The 18,799-nt window shown below is 35.5% G+C and overlaps 1 protein-coding gene across 2 annotated transcripts in view; it reads right to left on the bottom strand.

Annotated features, from left to right (window-relative positions):
• GABBR2 (gamma-aminobutyric acid type B receptor subunit 2) overlaps nucleotides 1-18,799 on the bottom strand; it is a 456,950-nt gene that overhangs the window by 140,776 nt on the left and 297,375 nt on the right. For both annotated transcript variants that reach the window (XM_036399440.2, XM_036399448.2), the window contains exons 11-13: nucleotides 16,478-16,628; nucleotides 15,861-15,993; nucleotides 3,100-3,207 (exon numbers count right to left, since the gene is read on the bottom strand). In XM_036399440.2, the coding sequence (XP_036255333.1) occupies nucleotides 3,100-3,207; nucleotides 15,861-15,993; nucleotides 16,478-16,628 (392 nt within the window). The remainder of the gene's footprint in view (nucleotides 1-3,099; nucleotides 3,208-15,860; nucleotides 15,994-16,477; nucleotides 16,629-18,799) is intronic.

Here is an 18,799-nt window from a genome sequence, read left to right as displayed (position 1 = left end):
TCCAGCTAAAACTAATGCATTTTTAATTTGCTTCCTTTGAGCCCTAGCAAGATCAAAGATGGTGACAGAGCTCTGGGAATTTTGCAAAATTTATCCTTAGTAGTCTGATAACAGAATGAGTATATTCTGAATTTTTTTGTTTATTAATTTCCAGTAACTGAAGAGTGGATATATAAAAGGGTGAAAATAAAATAGACTTTTTAAAGCTTTATAAACAGCAGTTAATGAGAACCTTCAACTAATTCAAGACACTCAAACTCATTAAGTTTCACTTTCCACTGCAGTAATATGGAGTGCATTATTATTATTATTTAAAATTCTGTATATTTCCTCACACTGAGACAGATATCCACTAATGCTTCAAAAAGCCACGTTGTATACCAAAGTGTACAATAAATGTACAGAAGCTTGCCCTATCTAATGAAGATAAACAGATTTACTCATCATATTCTCTCCTTTACTTAACACCCACTTTCAAGAAATGAATTAACCAGTGTTTTCAACAGCCACACAGGGATTCTTTAACTCTCTGAAGAAATTTCACTGTTGGCAAATATTTTCCTGAAGAAAATATTGAGGATGACAGGCAAAGGTTGTATGCCTAAGGGTCATACAGATTGTACTGTCATAGGTATATACAGGTAGTAGCCAAAGTGATCACAAATGAATAAGTTCCACACTACTTAAATAATTTTGGAACTTTGTACTTCTCTGATTGCAATGCCAGTCTGCTCTGTCATGGCACAACTAATTCAGAAAGATTCATGCGTTTTTTTCATGTGGCACTACCTTTGTGCATTTGTCAGTTTAGATATTGTTTGCAAAAATTTCTACTTTCTGTGCATCCATAGAAAGAAAATACTTTGGCTGTAAACTACATCTGCAGAAAATGGAAATGTCATTCTTGCAAGACATAAGTAAAGAATGCCATGTTTTTCAGTCGACTCCTAAAAACACTTTTATCTATCCTGGCAAATCAAAGACAGAAAATATATGACTTGTAAACACTTATCCAGATAGCTGATTTGTTTTACATAAAGAAAACTGTTGCACTTCATGATTCATACTTATGATTTGGAGTGAGATATCTAAATAAAGAATTCTTTAAAGTTTACAGAACAAAATGTGTTATTGACTTAATTCCAGAATACTGAGGAAGGTAGCCTAACAGCCTTGATGCTTCCAATATCACTCAGAGCAAAGAAGCTCATTGGTCGTCATCATCCGGATGTCTGAAAGTTTATCTCCCTTATACTGGTCAGTATCTTTTTAACTGATCTTAAATAATTTTAACATCCAGCTATGCACAATCAATTGCAATTTGCAGTTGGTGATGGGCCCCTTGAAAAACAGGGGCAATAAAGAATTTGAGGATTATGTTTAATTAACAGACAGTGAAATTTATTATTGAGTAGCAACTTGCAGATCTAAAATGTAATGTTTAAAACAAAGGAAGCAAAAGCTCAGTGACAGTCCATTGCAGTACCTACTCACTCCTATCTGAAATAGTATGTATTGGAGAAATTATAAAATTCTGAGGATAATAAAGGTCATGAAGTAAATGCTTTTCTGTGTTAGACAGTAGTGTCTTATGTAACTTCACAAATTTAAAAAGATTTGTACCAATACGTAAAAAATATTTGCAATGTAAAATTTCATTTATCCAGGAAGGTAAAATCCTGGCTCATCTTTGTTAAAAAACTTTAATATAGGAAGTGTGAGATCCTTGAAAAAATGAAGAAAAAAACTGTATAAAAGAGTCTGGTAGTATAAACTCATATGTTAGAGTGGGCTCTTTGCAAACATGCAAAAAGGGAGGTTTCCATTTCAGTCCACCCAGAGCATCCTGGTTTTGGTATAGAAATTTTTTATAATTTTAGTTAGTTTTAAGATATTTTGTATTTATTCATCTTTTTTTTTTTTTAAAAGAATGATAATGAAGTGGAGCAAACCTGACATGGCCAAATAGGAGGGGCAAGTACTAATTGGATGTGTTGTGGTGCCAGAGTAATAGATCCAGTTCCAGACACAGCATGTAATTCCTTAATAACCTCAGACATAAATCTTCTTAGAAACTGAGTTAACTCTCTCCCTGTCTAACTAAAGTCCACTCCTTCTAAGGGAACGATGTATCCTATTGTGACAGTCCCCCTACATATTGCAATTGTGGAAAATAACATGGTGCTTACAAAATAAAAATTAACAACAGAGATCTTTTATGACCACACATAACAACAACAACAAAAAAAAAGAGTAATCTGACAAGTTTTTGGAATATTCTTCATATTCTTCTACTTAATTTGGTTATATATAACTCTTTATTGGTTATTAGAATAAAACTGTTCAGATGCACATAGGAACTGCACTTGGCACTTCTGCTCATCCTATAAAAATATTAATTTTGTTTTTCTGTTTCATGAATATTTCTGTTAATGTTTTTACCAGCAAAATGTTTTCTACTCCCTGTTTTTCCAGTTTATTAATAAAATCATCTGATAAAAAGTACTTCATGTATGAAAAGAAGCTTAATGGGAAAAATATCATGAAGAGCTGCACTACTCCTAAACTGAGCCTAATCCTTTACAGAAAATATGCTGTACCAAAAATGACAGAGACACCTATTGTGGTTCAATTCTGACCAGTCTTAGAGTAAACTTATGCAATTTCAATATTAATTAGAAATGGGAAACTATAAGCAGCACTTTCTCTTGCTTCCTCCTACCAATCAATGAGAAATCCCTAGGTAATACCCATGTCTTAGACAGATATAATCAGAAAACATTAATAAGCAAATCTACCAGAAGGAGACTTCTGGATGCTGAAACAACATACTAAGAGGGAGCAGAGATCCAAATTCACATTTACATTTTACAGCCAACTCCACTGTCCACCTTTTATTATAAAGACTGGAGGGCTGATGCTTGACTCCAACTCTGAGAGACTAAAAAAGAAACCAAAAAGCCTTAATATCAAATTATTCAGGATCTTTGGATGTGGCACATGAACAGTCAGCACTGCTATGGCCATCCAGGAAAGGCATGAAAACAATTAGAAAATTGTATTAGCAGGGCAACAAAAAAAGAGTCTATTTCCTCTCACCTTTTTCTTCATTTTTACATTTTTGAAAATTGCATGGACTCTCCACGTTTTTGCAAACATTGCTCCAAATGCAGTTGTGTATCCCACTGTAAGAATCCATGTTCGGACCTAAAAATGTATATACATAAAAAAGGGAAAAAGTTACTTAGATATCATAATTTCAGACAACTTTTTTATTAAGACCCTGAGGAAAAAAATATCTGAAGAACTTGAAAAAACTTGATATTTAGTAATTTCTCATTCATTGCTTACTTGCTTTTTTACTCATCCATCCATTCGCTCCATAACTGAAACAAATCTAGATGCTGAATTAACTAGCTCTTTCATATATAAACCCATAAATCTCTTAAAATATTTTGCTTTTTTACTTTTATTGTGTTCTTTGCAGATAGAGGAAAGAGCCAGTGGAGAAACTCAAGAGACAGACTATAAAAAGCAGTCAGGGAGCTAATATTAATAGCAACATTTTGAACAGAAATGTACAGAGAAATAGAGATGTAATTCAGACTAAATAAGAAAAGATTGTACTATGTGAGATACACATCACTCAATGAAAAACCTGAGCATTCTGGAAAGATAAGAACAACAGACTTTAAATTATCCTATGAGAGAAAATGGCAAAACAGGAACATAGTTTTGGTTGGTAAGCCTCAGGAACAATACCCAAGTCAATGACAATATCTGCAAATGTGGCCTAAGAAAAAGGAGGTTGTGAGCTTGCACAAAGCTATGGTGTAAGGTTTTGGGCTGCTTTTTCCTCTTTCTTTTTAATAGAAAAATTTCAAATTGACCAAGAAGTACAGAACACAGATTAAAAAAGTTTTTTTCTGCAATTCCTCCCCTGCCCTGTGTAACTTGTACCCAGGCCCTCACTTTCAGACTTGCTTCGAGCCAGGACAGTGATCTTCAGACTTGCAGCAAGCTCTAAACAGCCCTCTCTAATTCCTAGGAAGTTTCTGTTTTCATCACCATGCAGGTTTGGCTGTTTGAAAGCTTTTTTTTCCCTGAGCAGGTAATTTTCTTCCCAAAGATGGATCAGAGACTACAAAGCATAGCAGGTAGAAGACCACGCGAGAGGCACAGCATGGAGCTGGAAGCCAACAGTTGGATCTGAAAGCCTGAGAAATCACAAGGAGGAGGAATAATCTCATCCTCCTTTTAGAGACTCCACACACATCAACCCATAAAAAAGGGAGTACCAACCCATAAAAGTGCACAAAATTGAACAAAGAAGTAAAATACCAAAGTACTCTATCTTCCAGATGAAAAAAATTGGGGGAAAAACAATGGCTAAACACAGGGAAAGGAAAGCTACAAAGAAAGGTACAGAAAAAGGGAAAGCCAACCTTCTTTTGGCCATGTTGACTATGCATGCTTGGCCAGCAGAGCTGTTTTGTGATATAAAAAACCAATCTGATTTAGAGAAACTAGGATGTTCTAAGAAAGCATTTGGGAAATAGTATTTAGAGAACCTAAAGGCGATGTTTTTCATTAGAAACCAGCCTAGTTTCACATCTAACTTCTCGAGAGGTTGGGATTTTTAATTTGTAATTTCAGGATATGCATATTGATGAGAAACTAGGCATTCTAGTAAGATTCAAAACTTGACATCTAAGATAATCTTGAGGAATAGCCTAAATGTTTCATATCTAAATGCATGCTATTTTTTGCCTTTTCAAACATTTCTGTAATTTCCATTTTTGTATTCAAAATGTTATCGTTTTACATAAAATTTTCTGTGGAAAACAAATTCTGACTTTTAATAGTGTTTAGTTACTAGGTACGAAGGCAGGGAAAAGAAAAAAAAAACTATACTCATTCAAAAACTATTGATAAAGCAATAAAATTACTGCAGTTAATAAATAAATAAAGACGCACATGGTCCAAAATAATGAATTAGTAAGAGAAAAGTGGTTCTTCACTGTGAGAGTTGCGAAGCACTAGAACAGGTTGCCCAAAGTTGTGGATGTCCCACCACTGTAAGTGTTTAAGGCCAGGTTGGATTTGGCTTTGGGCAGCCTGGTCTAATGGGTGGCATCCTTGCCCACGGCCATGGAATTGGAACTGGATGATATTTAATGTATCTTGTGACTCAAGCCATTCTAGGGTTCTATGAAAAGTACACACAGCACCATGAGCCTTAACATTAGAAAATGTTGTGATTGTGCATAGAAGACTGTTTGGACATTTATATGTATATATTAATGACTTAGTGGCATCAATGTTGTGGTTTATCTATTGCATTGTTGATAATGACCTTGAATGTAGAGTTGACTCATTCCTGGGTAATCTTGCTATTCATAAAACAATTGTGATTAGATTCAAACTACAGGAGTTTTGCCACTTCGTGACATTCTTGATATTGAAAATGAAACCCCTAAACAAACAAAAAAAAAAAAAATAGAAAAAAAAAAGAATAGATATTTAGGCCAGCAAAGCCTTTTATTATTTTATTTTAACTTCATTATTTTTCAAGTCTTTGCTGATTAGCCACTATCCTGTATTATACTTCAGTAAAACCAGTTAGATCAACTCTGATGGATTTAAAATATACATTTTATATCATGTGTTCATACTAGCCAGTTACATTTTTTTTGACTTCCCATCAATAATCATACTTAGCATTCAATCCTTTTGCTGCTATTAATAAGTATTCAGCTCTTTTGTGTACAGCTTAGTGGTATATTTGGCAAACAGATACATGGTATTTTCGTGTCTCTAATAAGACTGTTTTGTTCTCACTGAAACAGTAATTGTCTCTTGGGAATACTAATAAATTCAATTATGCTCATAATATGTTTCTAACTCAATAGTCAGAAAAATGTTATTTCTAGCATGTTTGATTAAAAAAATTTTATGTATCCCTGATTAGGATTGTGCATATTAGAATAACATAACTACTGTCTGTATTGGAAACATGTTAGCTTAAATATACCAGGATTTTGTCAAAATGAGATCATTGTTGCTAAGAAGGAGATGGTAAGTTTGAGATGAAAATTAATTTTTAATTTTGAAGAAAATGACCTCAAATTTGTCTGCTATAATTCATTAATGCAGCTGGCAAAATGAAAAAGTTAGGAAACAGCAAAAATCTCTGAAATCCTTATATCTGCTCATTTATATTCTTAAATGTATTATACCTCCATATCCTGCTCATTTGAAAGAAAGTGATAAAAATATCAGTAATTGAAGAGCATGACCATGATGTTGTACAATTGATCAGCAATTCTCCCATGCTGGAAGTTTCTAAAGTTGTGTTTGCCCAGAAGCTGAAGAAAACCATCCTCCTGTCAGAACCCACCAAACAGGCAGAAAAATCTCTCTTCAGTAGACAAGAACTTGCATTCAAATGCCTGTTCCTAAATAGACACAAAACCTGAAAAAATTCTTTATTTTTTCTTAAATGGTTAGTTCATTACAAAATTCTTGATGTCTTCAATTATTTCAGGGTATACATTCAATTACCCACTTATATGTCTTGGTTCCCTTTTTTATGAATAAGATGAGTTGACTATTTGAATATGTCCTAAAAATATTTTGTTTTTTATAATTCAAAGACAACATGCAAGTGTCAAAGGAAATTATATCATTTGGTATACAACAATTAAGTATTCCTACACAGATAGTAAAATGGAATTTCCTATGTCAGTTCTCTTTTTAGGTGCTACACTATTTTGGTTTAGGGTCTATTTTTAAAAACAACATTTAGGAATTTTTTCTTTTTATAAATTACCTGATAGAAGCTCTTACAGGTGCATTAATTGTGATAATAATAATAAAAAACCCTAGAAAACATTTATCTGATGGATTGCACAGCTGATGAACAGTAAACACTGGAAGTATCTCCACAAAGAAAGAGATCTTGACTTGCAGACTTGAAACAGTTATGACTGTTATTAAAAAAAAAACCCTACCTTCATCAAATATTAAACTTTAAACAAATATTGTAAGTTTCAGCTTAAGAGTCATTGCATCTATGAACAAGATGTTTCTTACATCTTGTAGGAGCATTACTTTTATCTTCCTTTGGCAGTAAAACCCCTCTGTTTTTAAGCTATCCATAAGGTGCTAAACACCTTTTCTTTTTTCAAGGAAGACAATTCTTCTGCCAGATAATAAGCACAGATAGGTTAACAATCTTATGTAACATTACTTTGAATTCAATTCTATTTCCTCTCAACCTTGAGCTTTTGCTGGGTAGTCTATATTTGCTGCTATTTGATATCTTCACACAAATCTATCTGAGTCTTTCCCATCATCTCATTATGGGAATGGTGAAATGGTTACTAATTTTGAATCTGTGTAACAGACATAAAAGTTACCTGATATATCATTCATTATTAATAAAAGAAGCCATCTTATTGTGAACAATGGGGGAAATTAAGGGAAATTAGTAAGTGGTGAAAGTACCAGAAAAACCCTGAATAAAGAAGTAAAACCCTCTGTTTATATATTCTAAGAATGAAGCTTACAAATAAACACAACATTTTAGGTGTTGCTAACTTTCAGGTAAACAATATTATTTTAATTAATTTAAAATATTTTGTTTTAATATAATTACAATTCTATACAAAATCATAAAATAAGGTTATCTTGGAAAACTAACTGAATTAATGAAAAGTTAAAACTTTAATTTTTCAAGAAGTTCCATTATTTTCCTTTATTTGACCACCACTGCCTATGCATTCAGAAGACCACACAGTGACAATCCAGCACGGAATGCCTGGGAAGGTCTTGCAAGTGGATCAAGCAAATGATACATTTTACTGCTTTGTTAAATTGAAAGAAAAAAATATAACCACCTGAACTGAATACACTACACACTCTGTTTTTTCACGTTGCAGCTTTGTTAATGCTATTTTAATCCAGTTTGCCAGTCTCAAGTGAAAAAAGAAGATGGGATTAAAGACTCAGAGTGAAGAATAAAAAAACCAAGTATCAGCACAAACGACCTTCATGTGTTGTGTTAAAGGCTTCAAAGTTCTTATCACTTCTCTAGGTGACTTTTTTGTTTGAAATTTTGTTTCTTGTTTTTGTTTGAACAATGGCATAGTGAAACTGCTTGGTTAAGAACTCCCTCAGTAAGTAAAACATTTAAATTATACTTCTGCAAAGGAATCACTCAGGTTTAAGATTCTTGCAAACACACTTTTCCCCACCTCAAGATGTTGATTTTTTCAAAATAAAACTTGCAAATCTTTCTTTTGTAGGACTTGACACTCTGCTCTCCAGCTTTGTTTATGAGATTGGACTGATTCACTTAAGGAATATCAACAATGAGCCAGTTCTACACACACCTGGGTAGAAGCTGCAGTGCCCACAGGGGTAGGCTGCAGCTGAACATCACTGCTGAGCAGCTTGGTGGCACCTCAGTACTAGATTTAGGTATTAAACAAATGTGAAAATAAGCCATGCTGTGCATTTAGCCCTGGAGAGCACAATTGTCTTTAAGTGGACAATTGCATTGATTTCTGTGGAGTATGCAGGAGTTTGAAATTAAGCACCTTCTATTTTTCTTGGAAAACTGGGGACATAATGGATAATTATGATGAATAAAAATGTGTCATCTCAACAAATTTTCACTGGGTTACGGCTCTGCTTCTATTAATGATGGCAAAATTGATTGTGTGAACACAAGCAGACCCCAAAGAATGAGTTCATCCCTTTGAATTATACTTTTCTCGTTTATATCAGACATTTTGGACAAATTTTTATGACTTTTAGCTCTTTTTTTTAGAATTTGTGAGGCACTAGCAGAGATTCCTGTAAAACATAAGTGGCAATAATGTTAGAGAATTGAATCCTGCTGTTTTCACATAAATTAAATACAGAGGTTCATTCCATGCTGTGAGATCTCCTGTAGTGATTTCTTAATATCTTTTAGATCATTTTTCAGAGTTAATCTATGGGTAGTGTAAAAGATGTTATCATTTCTCCTGTTTCTATAAGGAGGCTTTAAAAAATGTCTGCTGTTTCTACTGAAGGAGAGGAAAACATTCTAAAAATATTACCTTAATAAATCTCTGGCAAGGTTATGGTGTATTTGCTTCAGTATATGACATAACTTTTTCTAGGATCTATTCAGCCTTATAACTTTTGTCTGTACTCTTTTATCTTTACCCTCAAGAAAATGTCATTTACTAAAATAGAAGCTGATCAGGCTCATGTTAAACTCAGTAACAGAGCTGCTGTTGAATTAAATAGAGTGAGATCAGTCTCAGACTGAACGACAGTGAGAACAATTATGGAAGTGATTATACAGAAATGGAAGATTAAAATTAACAGCTAAACAATTAAGTAGGAAATAAACTGAAGAATACACACAAAATTAAAAAGGCCAGATGAAAAACACAAACAAAGGCTCTGGTTTCCAGAGACAAAGAAATAGATTAGAGGTCTAAATCCTTTTGCAGTTCAATAGAAGTTGAGTGTCTGTCTGTCGGATTTTCTTTTAAATTCCTGACCAAAATGAAACAATTTGAGCAAAAGGATTAGGCAAATATAAAGTTTAAAGACAGGAAATATCCCCTCCCAGAAAAAAAATAATAACCCTACAACAAACCAAAACAAAACCCGGAGTTTTGGGGTATGCCTGACAGAGCATAAAGGGCATGAATAAGACCATATCATCAACTACTATCCAAATATCAAGGCCACACGCTATTTGGTAGTACAAGATCTAGTCCAAGAGCCTCTTCCCCAGAGAGGAAACCACAGCTTTAGTGGTGGTGCTGCCTACATGTTTTTCTTTCAGTCTGTTGCCTCAAAATTGGTTAAACAGAGGAAATGCAAAGCGACAAGCGAAGATAAAGCAGAAATAAATAAAAAGACAGAAGGCTCATACATCTTCTCCCTCTCCCTGCTTTACTATTAGAGGCGAGTCCCTCCTTTTAGACCTGCACTCAGCCAGCTTTTGGAGTTTTAGCAAATTGCCCACCATCCCCCTCACCCTGCAGCCTGCTTCCATCCCTAGGAACCCAATCCGCAACAGCTCACAAGGGTCTTTTCCTCCTTGTTCCTCACTACAGTCTAGAAGTCTCTGTTTGATGTGTTTTTCAGGATGTCTCTCCACTCTTATATTACATGGCATTCCCCCCCTACAGAGGTTCAGGGCTTCCCTAGAAAGGGTGAAATGTGGACCATGGAGTTCCACCTTGCCTAGCTGTTCTCACAGCATGGCAGATATAAGAATATTAAATAAGAAACAGTAAAAAAAGAAAAACCCCTGCCTTTCACGGCAAGGCACAGAGTCAAAAGTGTTCATGACCCTTAATTAAGAATAATACTGGTTGAAAAGGCTAAGTGCATCTGAATATCGGGATACATTTAAAGGTCACATTTTAAAATGCACCTTTGAGAAGATATAAGGTCTATAACATCTACTGTTGCCATGAATGCACATGTCCTCAGGATGTTTTTCTGAGAAAAACACAAATTCTGGGTAGTCACACACACACTGTAGTAGTGAGCTGGACTTTGTCAGTGGTCTGTACTCCTCTCTTTCTGTCTCTCCATCCCACCCCACTGTTTGGTTTCTTCTTTCTGTGCAAAGAGAGTTTCCAAAAGTCCACACCATGGCTGAGAGCAACTAACTGAAATCTAAAAGAGCCTGAGCACAGCCTGCAGTGTGCAAAAACCTTCATGCCTTTTTTTTTTTTTTACTTTATCCAAGCCAAAACACTGACTAGGCTCAGTAAGATCACCTGAAATCACAGAATTGCTGTCTAGCTTTGGCAATTCATATAAACGATGCTAACAAGTGAGATGAACAAGACAAAGCATGCTTTATTTTAGTGTCTATGCAAATTACAAGACTTAAATCCTCTTATATTTTATGTGACACCCTTGTAGAATACTTTGGATTGTAAAGGATATTGAAAGGCAGTTTCTATCTGCAGAATAGGTATCTCCTATCAAATGTGAACCCTATATTCAATTATTCAAGACCCAAGCAATGACCCAGTGCAGCACACTTCCCAGGAGAAAGTCCTGCTACACATCAGAACTACCAAGACTGAGGAGAAGAGCTTTTTACTCTACTACTACCTAATGAACCAGGCCTTTTTTTGTGGAACTATAGGTGAGAGCAACGTGGATTACTTTAAACATCTTCAGCCCCAACTTAATAATTAGATTTACTTATTTGAGGAAGATGCATAACAGAGAAGACAATGGTTGTCCTCAGGACCATAGTAGTCTTTTATTCAATAGCAGTTCCAACTTGGAACGACATTACTCATCTTAAATGTAAATCATGAAATTCTCAGTGGAGTGTATTACAGAAGTCTAAACGTTATGATCTTATCTAATATTCTTGCTACTTTAAGTATCTCTATTTAGTATGTCACTTTAAACTCTATTCATAGGATATGTCACTAGCATTGCTAATTTTGAGTCTCTCTCTTCCATATAATGACTGCTTTCAAATATTCTTCCACTTGCTTGCATTTTTCCAGTTGGCATCACATCTCATTTCACACCCTTACTTCTAACTTTTTTTTTTTTTTTTTTTGCTATGATACCACGGTGGTTCTGAGATTAAAAATAAAGATAAATCATTCTCTTTCTCTCTCTCTCTCTAAAATACTTTGTACTCTGGCATACATATAGACATAATGAAATATTGTATTTCTTTTTCTTTTTCTGTGCAACCAATAAAGTTGCTATTAAGTAAGACATTATCTAATGCTTCAGTAATACACTGACCACTTTCTCAGAACTCGCTGCTCTGGATCATTTTAATTCCATGTAATTTGAGTTATAAAATATGATACCTAATCTTTAATTCTGACACAGAACTAAGTTATGTTACATTTGCTATTATGAGTTTTTACTGTGAAAACACAGAATTATTATGTATTTAATTATATTTGATTACCTTTCCATAGAAAACAGGCATACCAAGATAAAAATGAGTGTGTTTGGGAACCAATTATCCACTCTATCACTCTGTTACAGAGTCCACATTTTATAATTTTAAAGACTAATATAATACTCTTATTCAGCAAATTATTTTACTGTATGTTTAAAGTGCTTACTGACTCTTAACTACATGTAACACTTGTTTCTATGTTTCAGCATAATAACTTATAGACCACCTCCTCCTACACCCAGTGCCTCACAGAGTGGAAAGTGGTAGTACAACTTAGCAAATAAATCCTTTGAACCTTTCAGGTTTTACTGGTGTAATTTTGGGTCATGTGTCAGTGTCCTTGGAATATTACAGCATTAGGCATGAGCCATACATAGGCATAAATTGTTGAAAAGTAAAAAAAGAGCTGATGTAGCAAAGCATTTCACCCTCCAAACAGCACTACAAACAACATGCGATAGAGGAAACAAATCTAACAGAGTTGAATGTAATACCTACAATCTGGAAACAATGTTTCCTGAATTTGTGAGGACAGAATGATAGAATGGCCTGGATTGTAAAACCCCTTACAGACCACCAATTTGCAATCCCCTTGCTGTGGTAGGACCACCTTAGTCAACACAGAAGTTTTAAGAATCTCCTATAAGTTTGCCAAAAATTGCCAGAATATTAAACAGAGACCATATATAACGTATCCAATTAAGCACACTGGCTATTGTGTATATACTGCTACTCTGCTGAGACCTCATCACTTCTGAAATACAGACGACAACGAGGGTGATTACTTGGTTTAGACAGGGGTTAACACTAACAACAGCTTCATAGCTTTGCATGTGCTTATAAAACTTGAATGAAAACTTTTACTTCCCTTCCAAAATAATATCTCCTTTCATTGACATATGGCTCTTCTCTGTGTCTAAGATACAGTTGTTACACCCTTATGACTTGCCTCAATGGCTTTTTATGAGTGTTCTCAATTGTAACTGCTTTTTCTAGAGACTCAGCCACAGTCTGAAATAAAATGGGAATTTTAAACCCATCTCTCATGGCTAGAATGAGTAAACAAAATCATGCATTTCAAGTGAGATGGATGATGAAGAGAGATTTGTCCTGACCTGATCCTATAAGCACTTGTGTCTGAAAGCAGACCTAATGAAACCACTAAGCATATTGCCCACATAGGAATAGGGATGTTCACGAAGCCAAATGTATATTCTGTAGCCAGCACTTAGTGGACGTTTTGAGGAGAGGAGGAGAGAGACAAGAGTTATTCAACAGGTAAGTGTGTTTGCCTCCCATATTTATGAATTTCCCAGCATTAATTCAGAGTTTTATAGATACAATAAAAGTGCATTGCCACAGTGAATGGTAGCCATGTAGAGATGATATCTAGGAGAAGCATAAGCTATCCCATTTAAAAGAATATAATTGGAGGAAAAATTTTAAAAGAATTGTTTTAATGAGTAAGATGTTGGAAAAACCTTCCTAATGGGTGGCTAGTGAAGATTTGCTGCATCTATGACTGTAGTATTAATTGCGACAGAGCTGGGGCTCATAAGATACATGAGTAGCCATGCACAGGAAAACACAATCAGAAATGCTTCTGTACTGGACTGAAAACCTGGAAAGCCAAGACTGAGAAGAAATCTCAGACTCTGCTCTGTTTATACAGCATTTCACTATGTAAAAAAAAACCACAAATCTCTGCTTAAGGCATAAGGTGATATTTCTTAATCAAAGTTTGGCTACAGGACACAGCATTCTCCTCCACCCCTTTCTTTTACTAAGTCAAGTAAGTCAAGTAAGTGTTTCACTCAAGTGAAGATCTACCCCTCTATGGCAGACACACAGACCTAATATAATGCTACAGATACAAATTGGAATAAAAGGAAGAGATGCATAGGATTTGACAAAATTAGCAGCCCACAGTTAAATTTTGTTGCATTTAGAAAATGAGACCAGTGATTACATTTTAAGAGGCAGATCAGAGAAAAATCACAAGAAATGTTCTAGCTCAGAGGCACAGGATTTTAGACATTGGTTCATTTTTCAGAGTTAAGGCTGAGCTGTTTCACATGTAAAACAGGACTCAAATTTAGTCTTATATAGCTACATTTGGTTAGAAATCTGTTTCCTAGAACAGCTAGATGCTGATAAGTACCTCTGGTTCCCACTTTCCTTCTGTTCAGCAGTGCATGGCTGCTTCCAGAGAAGGGCTGTAGCCCAGTCATACAATGGCCTGCAGCTTGGCAGGGAACTCAGGAGCTCTGGATACAAGCCCCTCAAGACAGATCAGACATCAAGACTAAAAATTGCATCCCTTGCCACTAGATCCTTCTGCAATGGAGGATGAGAAAAGAATGGGATTGACAGCAACAGTGAATTCCTAATGACACTTCTGCTCCATCAGAAGTTATTTCACAAAAAAGGACATAATTCCTGGATAAAAAATGGATTATGTCATCTTCCACTTCCTATTGGCCCCATTGTATTCACAAAATTATAGAGTAGTTTGTGAGAGGTGAACAGGATCATCCTTTTCAAATCTTTAAAGCATCTCCTTCTACTAGCTGTAATGAGAATAAGAGTTCTAGCTGTAGGAAGACTGGATATTCTTTCTTTCTCTTTTCCTAAAGTTTTCCTAAAGTCTCCTTTCCTAAAGCTCCTAAAGTTTAAGTGTCTGAAATACAGCTGTGTCCAGGTCCAGATAAGGAAGGCAAGACTTCCCCCGTACGTTCACCCATAGTATGTCTTCTAGTCCATCTTGGCATGCGCCATGGAATCTCCAGTGTTTTGAAATGGTCTAACTAAAAAGATCACATGGTGTTTCACTTCTATAAGGATTCTAGTCAGTATGGAGGGTTTCAGTTGACGTATTGGGATTTATTTGCATCAACTAGCTTTTTAGGTATCCAACTTTCATGTTTTGAATTTTCCTCTTGAAGTAAAATTCTTCTCTTGCCAACCATGACATCAGAAATTCAGACTCCTAAAAACAACAGGTGCTGTGAACTGCAACTTTCTAGAGACATGAAGAAGAATCAAAATGATAGTGATGGTAACTCCTGAGTAAGTGTGATAATTTTAGGCAACAGGTCAAACAGAGTCTTAGAATTTTTTGAGAAGATATTGGACAAATTTAAATGCTGTTTTGTACTGCTTCTAGAAGGAGTATCCTATCCCTTTCTTTGAAAAGACATCTGTGAGTCAGAATAACTGCATATTACATCAAACAATTATGACAAATTTCTAGGTGGACATATTTGATTTGGTTTCAGAGTTGCTTGTTTTGATTTAACTAGAATGTATTCTATATGGATCTAGGCTTGTGAGAATTTATAGCATAGCATGAAAATAGCAGCAGAAATCTTTGGAGAATTGGCCAAAGAGACTGACTAAAGAGATCTAGAGAAGTAGCAGCCATGTAGTTTAAAATAATATGGAATGTATAAAGAAGTAGCTTTACAGGTATTACAAGTTGTCCTGCTACAAACACAAAAATCTTCTTTAGTAAGTCATCTTTCTAGATATGATTTCAAAACAAGAATATACATCTACCCTTTCAGTCTGAGGTTAAATCCCAATGCATTTGAGATTTTCTATAATAAACAATAACAAATTTTCTATATATAAAAATAAACAATTTTCTAGATATAAACAATAATAACAACAACAATTAGAACAAAAACAACAACCACCACCACCACCATAATGAAGCTTTGTACATGTTTTAGAATTTGGTCCCAGATAATATCCTAGGAAAGAGCTATGAGAATCAGTGATTTAACGGAATGACACATCCAACTACTGAACTTTTCCGTTTGCATTTTCTGTTTCTTGTAAGACTGAATCCAACAAGAATTGAACTAGAATATATGGAATTACTTACTGTGCAAAGTGTCTCAAATGTCTTTTCGGAGACAAAAGATCCATCAAGACCAAAAAGAAAAATAGATGCATAAGAAAGCATCCCTCCAAGGATAATAAGGTTGTTCATGTAGGGACTGGACATCTTTATTAGTCTATGGACAAAAGGTGATAGTGCATTAAAGAGGAAAATATTACTGCTAGGCTACTAGAGCAATAAAGAGCTTTTTGTAACCAGGTAAAGAGATAACTCTTCTAGAATTCCATGAAATCTAAAGGCATGCACAGTATTTGCTGTTTTATACAGTTTAGCATTGTTTCAGGTTTTTGAATGCTTAGTAAAAAGATCTCCCCTTTAACTGATGGATAAATTAGCTACGGTTAATGTTATTAGCAGACAGTCAAACATTAAATAGTAAATTACACTTTTCAGACAGTATTAAAGAATTTAAATACAGTCTGTTTCAATGTGAGTATATTACCCAGTGATTTCAATTAAATAGTTCTAAAATACTACTTTTCCACAGTTTCACATTTTCCTTACATGTATGTGTAGATAGATATATTTACATGACTGGTTCTACAAACATGGCATTAAATACGAAAGAATTTGTGATAGAAGTAACATGAATGTCTTACTTCTGATTTCTGTTTTTGATGTTAAAGAACAAGAAAGCACTGGCCATGATCATTCCTAGGATTGTGAGGGCAGAGAGGATGCTGTAGAGAGGCAGGGAGATTTTGCGCAGCTCCTCTTGTATAATTGTTTTGTCCTTCGGAGGCTCGACTCCTAGAATTGCATGAAGAAAAAAAAGGCTAAAGCTCAACCAGATGTAGAATTCCTGCAAGAAACTTTGCCTCACCTTGAATTAGCACACTTAGCAACTTGAACCACATCAGTAGCTGATGAAATCATTGACTTTGACAGACATATGTTAGTCACATTGATTGACATGAAGATTTGCATTTCTGGGGCAGGTAAATATCCTCTTTGGAAGAAGAGACACAACCATACCCCAGTGCAGAACCCCATACATGCTAACTAGCCTCATTTTAAAGTAAATAAACTTGAAAATCCGTACTTTGAGTGTAAATTTTACCAGGAGGTTATGCTTTTCTGAAACAATTGGCAGAGCAATGAGTAGAAAACAGAAAGCATCATTTCTGTGCCCACTGTTGTTGCCAGAGCAAATTCTAACAGCCTGTCTGGAGATAAGCCTTAGTGTAGCATCACTTGGACAGGGATTGATGGCCCTGGTGCTAAAATGTGGTCCTGGGCTGTGGGCATGGTGGGGGAAGCTCTGGGAGGTGGGAAGGGAGAGTTGTTGGTGCCCTTAGGATGCTATAGAAGGGAGCAATATGGGAAAATGGATAGCAAAAGTTTTACAGGGACAGATCCACTTTGCAGATGTGGATTCGAATGTCTGAACTTAAAAACTGTGTTTAAAGCTGTGTAATTCATTGACAGTCAGCTCCAACTAATTAAAGGCTTCTTGGTTTAATGAGGAGAATCACTTTCTGACAACTGCAATAAAGCTCTGCATCTCTGACTTCCCACACTCCATTTCACCTGCTTACTAATTTTTTCCTTGGTGCAGGAGATTGGCAAAAGGCCTTTTGCATCACTGTCTTCCTTCAGAAACAGATCTGTGTGCCTTTCAGTTCCTGAGCCTGTTCTTTTGCATTGTCTCTCCGATGGGGCTGCAGGGCCCACAGGGCTGAGCACCTCCTTTCACAGCACGGCTGCAGAAGTGGAACTGTGAGCGCCTGACTAGCAGCTGCCATGGCTATATTGTACATCCACTCCTCTGTCTTGCACCTAAAAGAATACTCAAGGATTTACACAATAAAATAGTTTTACCTTTAAGAGTTAAGTTGAAATCATTCAGACCATGGAAACTTGCTATCCTTTGGCCTTTATGCCCAACTTTTCAGAAAAAAAAATCCTTTAGATGCTTACAAAAAAGGGACAGTGAAGGGTCAATTTGTTGATTTAATATTGGAGAAAAGTACCTGAGATTTTCCTCTCTTCCTCCACATTGCATGTATTTACAGTCCATGGAAATTCATAAAATTAGACAAGTAACATGCAAAAAGACCAATAAAATACATGCCTGATTTAAAAGAACTAACACTAAAAAAATAAAGCTTCATCCTATTCTTTCTACACTCTACAGAGTATATTGATGGTTTGTATTTATTAAATATAAACACACAGTGAGTCAACAAAATTTATTTACTTGTTTGTGCACTAGTCATTCAATCCTGTTGGTGTGGAATTTTGTGCAATGGTTTAAACAGGAACATTTTTACTACTCTCTATTTTAAATACTTAAAGCTACTAGGCTTCCACTGACTGGAAGTCAGTGTCCTCCACATTGAATATCCCACTGTCTCAATGAACAGCTAAGATGAGTCAAAGGAAAAGATTCACTGTGAGTCACATAATACAATACCATAAGACAGGTTATGGGTGGAAAGACCACCTTCAGATGTGGTCAGAAGACTTAGCAGTCTTGTCCTGAAAAAGGACTGTACAGAGACTTTTCCCCATCATGTACTGTCTGTAAAGGTAAAAAGTTATGAACAAATGATGTCTCCTGTAACTTGATTCATACTACATATATTCTCTGGAAATTAATGGACTGAATCAATATTAAACCACATCATTAGTTCTTCCTTGCGGCAAAAATAATCTGCTGCTTCCAGACTTTGGCAACTGGGACAAATTCTGCACTCTTCATTTCAAAGCCTCATTCCCCAGAGACATGAGAGAAGTTTGTGTATCTGTGCTCTTTTAAGTCCAGCAAGGGAGATCAAAAGGAAGGATGGACAGCTCCAGCAGATGGACAAGTAGTCATGAATTAGATCACTGCAGTGAAACTCCACCTGTGCTCATGCAAACCTTGGGTGTTGGGGCACTGGAGAAAGGTATAGTAGAGTACAACAGTACAACAGCTT

The sequence above is a fragment of the Molothrus ater genome, chromosome 1 (genome assembly GCF_012460135.2).
Source record: "Molothrus ater isolate BHLD 08-10-18 breed brown headed cowbird chromosome 1, BPBGC_Mater_1.1, whole genome shotgun sequence".
Lineage (NCBI taxonomy): Eukaryota > Metazoa > Chordata > Aves > Passeriformes > Icteridae > Molothrus > Molothrus ater.
Note: the sequence above shows the minus strand (reverse complement) of the source record. Positions and strands in the feature narration are given on the sequence as shown.